The sequence below is a fragment of the Neofelis nebulosa genome, chromosome 17, assembly GCF_028018385.1.
Source record: "Neofelis nebulosa isolate mNeoNeb1 chromosome 17, mNeoNeb1.pri, whole genome shotgun sequence".
In the NCBI taxonomy this organism is placed as follows: domain Eukaryota; kingdom Metazoa; phylum Chordata; class Mammalia; order Carnivora; family Felidae; genus Neofelis; species Neofelis nebulosa.
Window position 1 is genome coordinate 9,066,820 of NC_080798.1, and position 11,405 is coordinate 9,078,224.

The window sequence follows — 11,405 nt, forward strand, 5'->3', positions numbered from 1 at the left end:
TAACACCCTGCAAACTTTCGATGTGTGCAGCTTTTGTAGGTCAATTGCACCTCAGTAAACCGATGACTAAAATCCCAGGAAGCAAACACCCAACAACCCACCTAAAAGATCAAATCCATAAAACCAACACGGACTAGGGGTCCCACGACATGGGGGTCACACTCTCCCATTCTTTGTTTCATATCCAAATAACAGGTGTTTTTTGTTGTTGTTATTTTGTTTTGTTTTTTTATCGACCACAAACCCAGACAACAGAGCTAAGCTAAACACAGCTAAGGAAACAAAAACGCCACACTCCCTCCCCACAAGATAACACAGTCAACGTCTTTAAGGCATTTCCAGCAGATCCACCTGTCTCTTCTTTCCAGTTTGTTCTTTCTGCAGGGACAGGTGGCAGGATAAAAGAGTTGGGATTAAGGAGGGAGATAAAGGTGATTTCGGTTTTATGCCTTTATTTTTATTTTTAAAGATTTATTTATTGGGGCGCCTCAGTGGTTCAGTCGGTTGAGCATCCGACTTTGGCTCAGGTCATGATCTCACGGTTCGTGAGTTCAAGCCCCGTGTCAGGCTCTGTGCTGACAGCTTGGAGCCTGGAGCCTGCCTTGGATTCTGTGTCTCCCTCTCTCTCTCTCTCTGCCCCTCTCCCGCTTACTCTCTGAGCAGGCTCAGTGCTACCAGTGCAGAGGCCGATGCAGGGCTCGAACCCACAAACCATGAGATCATGACCTGAGTTGAAACCAAAAAAGAGGTGCTTAACCGACTGAGCCACTCAGGCACCCCTGGTTTTACATTAAAAAAAAATTTTTTTTTTAACGTTTATTCATTTCTGAGAGAGAGAGAGCACAAGCGGGGGAGGAGCAGAGACAGAAAGAGGGAGACACAGAATCCAAAGCAGGCTCCAGGCTCTGAGCTGTTAGCACAGAGCCCTACGTGGGACTGGAACTCACGGACCATAAGATCATGACCTGAGCTGAAGTAGGCCACTTAACTGACTGAGCCACCCAGGCGCCCCCCACTGTTGTAAACTTTTTTTTTTTTTTTTTTTTCAACGTTTTTTATTTATTTTTGGGACAGAGAGAGACAGAGCATGAACGGGGGAGAGGCAGAGAGAGAGGGAGACACAGAATCGGAAACAGGCTCCAGGCTCCGAGCCATCAGCCCAGAGCCCGACGCGGGGCTCGAACTCACGGACCGCGAGATCGTGACCTGGCTGAAGTCGGACGCTTAACCGACTGCGCCACCCAGGCGCCCCTGTTGTAAACTTTTAAGGAGAGGATGTATTCATGTATTTCTTCTGTAATAAAAATTGAATTTTTTTCCATTTTTCTTTCAATGTTTGTTTATTTTTGAGAGAGAGAGAGAGCGAGCACAAGCAGGGGAGGGGCAGAGAGAGAGAGAGAGAGAGAGGAGACACAGAATTCGAAGCAGCTTCCAGGCCCTGAGCTGTCAGCACAGAGCCCGACGTGAACTGTGAATCATGACCTGAGCTGGGGTCGGATGCTTAACCAACTGAGCCACCCAATAAAATCTGAATTATAAAGAACCATCTTGGGGGCAGGACACCTGGCTGGCTCAGTCAACAGAGACTAATCTTAGGGTTGTGCATTTCAGTCCCATGTTGGGGGTAGAATTTACTTTAAAACAAAACAAAACAAAAAGAACTATCTTGGGACTAGTTTTCTCTATATTCACACACCCTCCTACCATATTTCTTAAATTCAAAATGCAATTGCCGATGGATGGGACTAATTTAGAAGACTGCAGACAGGTGTTAAAAGTGCCAGTCAACTGGGGCTCCCGGGTGGCTCAGTCAGTTAAGCGTCCAACTTCGGCTCAGGTCACGATCTCACGGTTCTGGGTTCAAGCCCTGCGTCGGGCTCTGTGCTGACAGCTCAGAGCCTGGAGCCCGCTTCGGATTCTGTGTCTCCCTCTCGTTCTGTTCCTCCCCTGCTCGCACCCTGTCTCTCTCTCTCTCTCAAAAAAAAAAAATAAAGATTAAAAAAAAAATTAAGAAGTGCAAGTCAATGTAATTATACATCTTAAATCTATTTCCGCTGAAAACGATGAGCAAAGAAAAGAGACGGTGTCCACAGTACGAGACACAGAGACAGAAGGTGACTCTGTGTGAGGTCAACAGGCTTGAGGCATGTCTAAGTGTCCTGTCGTTTAGCATGTTTCTAGAAACTGTCACTTAAGCGTGTAAAAGAGAACGACAAACCAGAGAAAACGACAAACTCAATGTGAAAGAAGCCAGCCACGAAAAGTCACTTATGCTGCAGGACTCCACTTATAAAAAAAAAAATTTTATTTTTGGTAAAAAGAGAGAGAGAGAGAGAGAGAGAGAGAGAGGAACAGAGAAAATCCCAAGCAGGTCCTGTGCCGTCAGCACAGAGCCCGATGTGGGGCTTTGATCCCACAAACCTTGAGATCATCTCCTGAGCCGAAATCACGAGTCCGATGCTTCACCAACTGAGCCACCCAGGAGCCCCTTCATGGTGGTTTTAAGGGTATTTGCGACACTTTTACGACAAAAGTGTTAAAATTCTTAGCTTCATAAAAAGGGAGCGACTAAGGGTGACGGGGCGCCCGGGGGGCTCAGTTGGCTAAGCGTCCGACTTCGACTCACGTCATGATCTCTTGGTTGGTGGGTTCGAGCCCCCGCATCAGGCTCTGTGCGGTCAGCTCAGAACCCGCTTCGGATCCTCTGTCTTTCTCTCTCTGGCTCCCCCTCCGCCACTTGCACACACACGCTTGTGTGTTCTCTCTCTCTCTCTCTCTCAAAAAAAAAAAAAAAAAAAAAAAATTAAGAAAAAAAAAGGCAGCGAATCACAACTACCAATCACAGCTACGTAAGCTGGATAGGAAAACTTTTTGCTCTAAGCTGTACAGATGCCGCAGAACAGGTCCTTAGGTTGAACCATTAAGGATTCATGGTGAGAAATTTCCAGAGATTCTCTGTCATGACACCACTTGGTTTAACTGCTCACAGTGTCGCTCACAGATGGGATAAACCGTCTACTCAACTGACCCCCTACCGGAGGCACGCAGAGGGGTCCAACACGCAGTTCAAGAACGTTCCATGGATGCTGACCTCAGCCAGGACCGGCCGCCACCCGACCCTTCAGCAGACTCACCGTCCCTGTCGCGGGCCGATCGATCTGGATCTCCACCACCTCGCCTTCGATGATCTCGGTCTCCTCCCTGCGCAGAGAAAGGGCGTGATCAAGAGAGCCCAACGCTCGGGCCCTCAGGAATCGCTAACTCCCATGAGCCCTTGGGCACAGGACAAGCCGAAGAAGGCAGGGGTCATCCGAGGCCGCCGGGAGCTGGCTTCTTCCCCTGCACCGGGTCCCGGGCTTACTTGATGCGAACCCCGATAGACCGCCGGAAGGCCTGCGTCAGCGCCTCTGTCTTGCTCATCTCCAGGGAGAAGATCTCGCTGCCCGCGATGGCTGTGAACGGGGTGTCAGGGCCCAGGGCCTGTGCCATGCCTGGGGAAGAGGTGGCCTGGTTAGGTGGGGGCAGCCTGGCACCAGGTCCCCAAAACCTACTCGGGGTCAACCCAGCTCTTCTCGCTCCTCGGGAAGGAGCGTAGTTGAGGTGGGCTCGGCGCTGGGGGTGGTCAGGGAGACGCAGAGGAAGGCAGTGACGGCTTAGAGCCGTCGCGCTGCCCAGGGGGCCAACCTCCTGACCCTATAATCTGGCCAAGCCCCTCTCCCAATCTCCAGGATCTGTTTAGCCTCCAGGCTCAGGGGTAATGAGCAAGAGTAGAGGCCAAAAGAGGGCTGAAAGGGTAGTTAAGGGTGGGGGCTCGAGCCAGACCCAGGTTCGAGTCCTGGCTCTACCACGAGGCATGGGAACCACCACGAGGATGGATCTCCTCTCCGGCTGGAGGACAGTGGGGCTGTTCTTACAGCCACTCCAAGCACCGAGCCACGTCTCACAGACAGGAAGTCACTGAACCTTCCTGACCAATAGGAGGCAGGAACCCTTCTTGGTCCCTTTCTCGTGTGCCGCGCTCGGTGCCTGGACAGCCTGTTCCCTATTGTCTGTCCCAGGGACTCCGCGGCATCCTGCAAGTCTTAGCTGTGCTCCTGATTCATCTGGGAAGTCTCCCCTGCTCCCTCCTTAAGGCCAGGAGTCTCTTCTGTCCATCACAGCACACTGTATCCCCAGAATGGAAACTCCCGAAAAGTCAAGGCTTTGGTCTTACTCATCTAAGTGTCCTCGGTGTCTGGCCCAGGGCCTGGGCCTCCATTTTATTAAGGAAGCAATGGCCCACATTCAAACACAAGAAATGTTTTAATGTCTCAGCGTGTTGCAGTGGAGACGTGTTGTGACCAGACGATTAAGCTCTAGTCAATAAGACAGAAGCAAAAGTGTGTGGGAGCCCAAAGGCAGCCGCTTAAAGGGAGTGACGTTTAAAGGGAGGGAAGTACACCCTCACTGCAGGTCCCCTTTCTCCTACATGGGAGCATGGGTGCGAAGGCTGGAGCTTAGGCAACCCTCTTGGAATATGAGGTGACCCTGACATGGCAGCGAGTGCCTAAATGGCCTACAGTCAGACTCTTCTATGTGAGAGAACGAACCAGAGAGTTTAAGACCCCGCCATTTTGGGTTGTTGGTTAAATGTGGTTGAACCCAAGCTTGATTTACACAGGAAGGATTATCTTCCTGTGTAAGAGACCAGAAAAGCTCCAGCCCTGAGAGGCCTCTCACCCATGGCGATGGCTGTCTTCCCCGTGCCCGGCTGGCCAGCGATGAGGACCGCCCGCCCGGCGATCTTCCCTTCCCGGATCATCTCCAGCACAACCCCAGCTGCCCGCCGGGCTGCGAGCTGCCCCACCATGCCCTGGGAAGCCTGCAGGGGGGGGAGGCGAGAATACACCAGGTTACCTCCTATTGGGCTGCCACCCCATTTCCAGCCCCTCCTGCCTAGTGACATGAAAGGGCACGGTGTTAGCTAGGACTTGGGGAAAAGGGAAGAAAGCCTTTTCCGCCCCAATATCTTCAGACAATTCAGACGCTAGGGGCACCTGCGTGGCTCCGTCGGTTAAGCGTCTGACTCTTGGTTTCGGCTCAGGTTATGATCTCACGGTTCTTGAGTTCAAGCCCTGTGCCCGGCTCTGTGTTGACAGCATGGAGCCTGCTTGGGATTCTCTGTCTCCCACTGTCTCTGCCCTCTGCCCCTCCCCCCACAAATAAATAGACAGTAAGATAAAAAAAAAATAAAGAAATAAAAAAAAATCTCTACGTGTGGCTGAATTTTATCAGTAAGTAGCCAAAGTTCCGGGAGCTCCTAAGTCACCCCAGGGGCCTAGGTGGCCCTCCCCGCCTGAGGCCTCCACGGATCAGCTTTCCCATCCCACTGCCCCCAACCCTACCTGCCGTGGCTCCAAGGCGTCGTCCAGCCCCAGCCCCCGGATGTGGGAGTGCGCGCCTGCATTGGGGGAAAGAACCAGAAGACACGGTTACCAGCCGGCTCGTGGTGACGTGTGGCCTGAGGAAAAGGGCTCCTTCCCTCAGCCCTGGTTTCCTCCTTGGTCAGATGGGGGGCCCGAGTCTCTCCCTCACTGGGAGGATGGCTGGTGGTGGTCACAATTATTTTGTGTTTATAGCCTAATGGCCTCACAGCGTTCTTATTTCGTTCCATGTAACCCTGAGAAACAGTGAGTCCCAGCGATTATCACCCCGGAGTGCTTCTGGGGTTCAGTCACCGCCTCAGGCCCTCAACATGAACTTGAGGGAACCCAGAGACATTACACTCCTTGCCCGAGATCACACGGCCAGTAAGAGGTAAAGACGTGGGATTTCAATGGTGCACACCAGACCCGGGCTGGGAAACTACAGCCTGGAGGCCAGTCACTTGTTTTTGTAAATACAGTTTCACTGGGGGCGCCTGGGTGGCTCAGTCGGTTGAGCATCCGACTTCAGCTCAGGTCATGATCTCACGGTCCGTGAGTTCGAGCCCCGCATCGGGCTCTGTGCTGACCGCTCAGAGCCTGGAGCCTGTTTCGGATTCTGTGTCTCCCTCTCTCTCTGCCCCTCCCCCCGCCAAAATAAATACACGTTAAAAGAATGAGTACAGCCTCCTCCGTGCAGGTAAAGCACTTTTTGGAGGCTGCACCCTGCGGGCCCCACCGCACCCCAGCTTCGTGCTCCTGCCTTCACAGCTTCCTCGGTGCGTGAGCCAGGACCAGTGGCTTGGCTGCTCTGAGTCTCGGTTTCCTCAGCTAAAAATGGGATAAGGGTCGCCATACACCCTCTCTGGGGATAGCGAGAGAATTCGGCAGGAACTCACGCGTTCGCTGGTTAGCTGCGGAGCGCCCACTCTGCCGAGGCCCCTGCTGGGGACACAGCCAGAAACGAGCCAGAGCTGGTCCCTGCCCTCACGGAACTAATGGCACAGCGTGGGAGGGGTGCACGGGCCGGCCCCAGCAAGCGCTCAGCCAGCATCCGCTTTTACGATTTCCTAGCAAAACGTTGGTACACCCAGGAGCCTGACCGGGCTAGCTGGCAGCTGGTAACCAAGCTGGCAGAAGGGCAGCGTGGGCTCGGGGCCCAGCATGGGCCCCCACGTGCCTTGCTGAGCCCGCTCTGCAACTCGGGATTCTCTGCATCATCAGACAGGGGGACAGGGTGGTAGGCAGGCCACCTCCCTCTCAGGGTTCCTGGGCAGGGCTCTGTTGAAGGCAGGCAGGGTCTAGGTCCCTGTCCGTGACCCACGCTCACTCACCGATACGTTCAATCCTCGTCACGTCTCGGATCTCTGGGACCTTGGTTGTGGCTGTCTGGGAGCGGAGGAAGACACATCAGACGCGCGCTCGCGGTCCCCGTTTTCACCAGCTCCTCTGTCCCTCCCGCCCACGGCCTGGGAGGAAGTCCTTTTCGTGCCTCTTCCCCGTGGGCAGGCCAAGAGCCCACACACCTGTCACTCTCATCCTTCTCGTTGGCCACCAACTAAATGCTGGTTGCCTGACCACAGTACACCGAGTTCCAGAAAGACAAGGACCGTGTCTGTCTCGCTGACACCTCTGTCCCCGGGGCCTCAGCCCGTTGTTGGGTGCCCAGGAATTATGTGGTTAAGAAAGAAGGCCCCCTCCCTCTCCCGCAACCCTGGTAACGGACACGAACGCGGAATAGCAAGCTGGACGTGGCCTGGCCCCCGACTGCCCAGCCCCCTGTGCCACGCTGCCTGGATCTCTGTCACTAGGCCTTTGCACGTGCACATCCCAGAGTCCTTTGCCCGGGCCCGACTAGTTCTGGGGTCTCCGGATGTCCGGACAGAACAAAAGGTCTCCTCTGGGAGCCTGCTATCTCCCTGTGCGATCTCACACATAGGAGGGAGACTGTCAGATCAATGTTCTCGGCTCCAATAGACGGGACTCCCATGAAGGGTACAGCCCACATCTCGCTTGTTCACTTGGGGTGCAGTGTTTGCGGGGTGGGTGAATGATGTGCTGTACGGAAATGCTGAGCTCATTCAACAAGCGAGTACCAAGTCCTCCGGGATCGCCAGCTCTCCGAAAAGAGGAGCCGGCCACCATCTCCTGTCCTATAGCGGAGAGAGAGGAGTAGATACCTCCCCGGGACAATTCGAGAACGCCCAGAAGATTCACACAAGTGTCCACGGCAGCCTTATCCCCAAGAGCCACATACGCTTTTGTAAAGCTTATTTATTTACTTGGGAAAACCCAAAATGTCCGTCAACAGATGCCTGGATAAACAAAACGTGGTACGTCCACGCTTGGAATAGCATTCAGCCATAAAAAGAAAGTTCTGGGCTGCCTGGGTGGATTGGTCAGTGGAGCGTCTGACTCTTGATGTTGGCCTAGGTCATGATCTCACGGTTCGTGATTTCAAGCCCCACGTCGGGCTCTGTGCTGGCAGCATGGAGCCTGCTTGGGACTCTCTCTCTCTCTCTCTCTCTCTCTCTCTCTGTGTCCCTCCCCTGCTCTTTCTCTCTCTCTCTCTCTCTCAAAATGAATAAATAATCTTAAAAAAAAAATGAAAACATCATGCTAAGTGAAAGAAGCTAGACACAAAAGGTCACAGACGGTCCAGGATGAGCAAACCCACAGAGGCAGGAAGCACATTAGTGGTGGCCTAGAGGCCTAGAGCCAGAGGGTACGGGAGGGCTGGGGGATCGTGGCCAAGAGGTACAGGGTTTCCTTCTGGGGAGGATGAAAAATGTCCTGAAACTGACGGAGGTGACGATTGCACAACTGTGAACGCACCAGAGACACCGACCTATACGTTTAAAATGGGCAACTTGTACAGCAGGGGGATGATATTGCAATAAGGCTGTTAAAAAAAAATCTGGGCGGTGGGTCTTAGGCCGTATTATTTGCCGACACTGGAGTGTCTCACAACTTCTTTCCTTTTTTTTTTTTTTTTAAACTTTATTTATTTAAGTAATCTCTACACTCAACGTGGGGCTCGAACTCAAGACCCCGAGATCAAGCGCTGCCGCTCCGTTGACTGCACCAGGCACACGCCCCTCACAATTTCTAATAAGGAAAGGAAGGCCTAGGAAGCCAACCTGTTGATCCAGTGCCTTGGTCACCTGCCTCGAACACCTCTTGCCTCCTACAGGTCTCTCTTCTTCCACCAGGAGAGGAGACTGAGGCATCCAACCTAGTGGAGACTTCAGTCTCCGGAACCGAGTTTAGACCCCCACACATCTCCACACAGCCCATCAGACCCCACTTGAGGCAATAAATGGACGTGGATCCAGAAATCCCAACCCCCCCTCTCTCTTTGGTTTTTTTTTTTTTTTTTAGCATTTCTTCTTCTTCTTATTATTATTAATGCTTATTTATTTTTTTTTTCAACATTTTTTTTTTTTTTATTTATTTTTGGGACAGAGAGAGACAGAGCATGAACGGGGGAGGGGCAGAGAGAGAGGGAGACACAGAATCGGAAACAGGCTCCAGGCTCCGAGCCATCAGCCCAGAGCCTGACGCGGGGCTCGAACTCACGGACCGCGAGATCGTGACCTGGCTGAAGTCGGACGCTTAACCGACTGCGCCACCCAGGCGCCCCAATGCTTATTTATTTTTGATAGAAACAGAGCACAAGCCAGGGAGGGGCAGAGAAGAGGGAGACACAGAATCCGAAGCAGGCTCCAGGCTCCGAGCTGTCAGCACAGAGCCCGAGGCGGGGTTCGAACTCACAAGCTGTGAGATCATGACCTGAATTGAAGTCAGACGCTTAACCGACTGAGCCACCCAGGCGTCCCCAGAAATCCCAACCCTTAACGATCCCAACACAAATAGACTTGCGTCCTACAAGGCCTTCCGTTTCACGAGAAGCCTCTCCTACGCTGTGCTGTCCACTGACCCCATGGAAGTAGAGATCATTTAAAAAGCTTTAAGTTTATTTATTCATTTCGAGAGAAACAGAGAGAGCGAGTGGGGGAGGGGCAGAGAAAGAGGGAAAATCCCAAGCAGGCTCCACACTGTCAGCACCATCAGCAGAGAGCCCAATGCAGGGCTTGAACTCAAACTCACCAATCGTGAGATCATGACCTGAGCAGAGACCAAGAGTCTGACGCTTAACGGACTGAGCCACCCGGCGCCCTAAGCAGAGGTCATTTTATTTTTTTCAACGATTTTTTTTTATTTATTTTTGGGACAGAGAGAGACAGAGCATGAACGGGGGAGGGGCAGAGAGAGAGAGAGGGAGACACAGAATCGGAAACAGGCTCCAAGCTCCGAGCCATCAGCCCAGAGCCTGACGCGGGGCTCGAACTCACGGACCGCGAGATCGTGACCCGGCTGAAGTCGGACGCTTAACCGACTGCGCCACCCAGGCGCCCCAGCAGAGGTCATTTTAAAACTCAGCACCCACCATCCCTTTCAAACTTCCAACGGTTCATCCATGTTCCTGGGAACTGGGTCTCAGGAGTGTGGCTATTATCTTTCCTCTTCTTCCCTACCCACCCCCTTTTGCCATGGCAGCAGCCACACAGACTCAAGTCCCGCCCCATCCCTCCGGGTCGCTATGGGAACCCAAGTAGCTGGAAACCCAGTTCAACCCCCAAGCTAAGGCCACATCCCTTCCTCTTCCAGATGTTTCTCGGGCGAGTACTTGGTGCCTGGGCCAGTGCCGCTGGCCTCTCCTTTACAGAGCTCACATGCACTCATTCATTCAAACATTCAAGTGATAACTTACTGAGCATCCACACGGAGTATGAGGTGCTGCAACAGGAAAATGGCCAAAACAATTCCATGACGAGATCCCACACCTCTGGAACCCCATCCCCACGGACACCCTCCAGGTTCTCAACACTCTTGTGGCTCAAGGCTAAGCAACTTCACGCTCTCAAGCACACAGGACAGGTCCCCACCTGGGCTTTCTCCTATAGTCAGGTGCCATTTATACAACCCTCATTAGACTTCAGGGCAAAAGACTGGAGAACTGGCTGCTGATCGCACTCAGAAGATGGGAAGCTGGAGTTCCCATAACACGATGCAGTCAGATCTGATCACTGAGCCCTTGAATATCCACTTGAATCCAGGATAATAGGAGTCCAGTCCCCAGCCCTTCCTCCCTCAGCCTCAGGAGTCCGGGCCCCCAGCACCTTTTCCCCTCAGATCCAGGGGTCCGGGCACCCAACACCCTTCTCCCTTAGATCCAGGAGTCCAGTCTCCAGCCCCCTCCTCCCTTAGACTCAGAAGTCCGGGCCCCCAGCACCTTCCTCCCTCAGATCTAGGGGTCCGGACCCCCAGGCCCCTCCTCCCTTAGACCCAAGGATCCAGGTCCTCAGTCCCCTTCCCGCTCCGACTCGGGAGTGCGGGTTTTCCCCTCCGCTCTCCGCACGCCGCAACTTACCACGGTTGCCATGATGCTCACCAACCGCCAATATCCTAGCGGAAACGGAAACGCGCTAGAAACGCGGCGTTCTGGTCCCTCTAGACGGCTAGGTCCTCCAAAGATCTCGGCGTTCCTTCATAAATATGCAAACTCTCCTTGTGTGGGCGTGGCGTCACTTTTCAGGACCCGCTCTTCCGCCGAGGCTGAGCTGGTAGAAGGGTGCCCGGAACTCCTGGGTCGGTTCCCAACGCCTCCTGACCCCTCCCTTTACCCAGGCCTCCTTGCCGAGGTTGATTGCAAAATTCTTGAGACTTCTTTCGGCAACCACACGTCCCCCACGCTCCCTTTCTTCCTTATTCCACCCTCTCCTCTCTCTGCTAACGCTGGAGCCTCAAGTTTAGGATTGACAGAGCTGAGGGCCAATCCGCTAGCGCAGCGACAAGCCGCGCCCCCTGGGGCTCTCATTGACCGCTGGGGGGGGGGGCGGAGCAGAGCAAACCCTACCTTGTCCACCAATGAGGAGACGCGGGCGCTCCCTCCCCCGGGCACGGACCAATGGCTCTGGCCGGGGGGCGGGCCCCGCCGCC

At 53.7% G+C, this 11,405-nt stretch overlaps 1 protein-coding gene across 3 annotated transcripts in view; it reads right to left on the reverse strand.

Moving 5' to 3' along the window:
• Positions 1 to 11,213, reverse strand: part of RUVBL2 (RuvB like AAA ATPase 2) — a 67,112-nt gene extending 55,899 nt beyond the window's left edge. The window contains exons 1-6 of one of the 3 annotated variants that reach the window (XR_009255808.1): positions 10,837 to 11,204; positions 6,737 to 6,791; positions 5,385 to 5,440; positions 4,720 to 4,861; positions 3,362 to 3,491; positions 3,135 to 3,201 (exon numbers count right to left, since the gene is read on the reverse strand). Coding sequence is in view for 2 of the 3 variants with exons in the window: in XM_058707262.1 (XP_058563245.1) it covers positions 3,135 to 3,201; positions 3,362 to 3,491; positions 4,720 to 4,861; positions 5,385 to 5,440; positions 6,737 to 6,791; positions 10,837 to 10,848 (462 nt within the window). In the remaining variant the exon portion in view is untranslated. Of the gene's footprint in view, positions 1 to 3,134; positions 3,202 to 3,361; positions 3,492 to 4,719; positions 4,862 to 5,384; positions 5,441 to 6,736; positions 6,792 to 10,836 lie in introns of all 3 variants that reach the window. The other 2 variants (XM_058707262.1, XM_058707263.1) reach the window with 2 other exon arrangements.
• Positions 11,214 to 11,405: the final 192 nt, after the last annotated feature.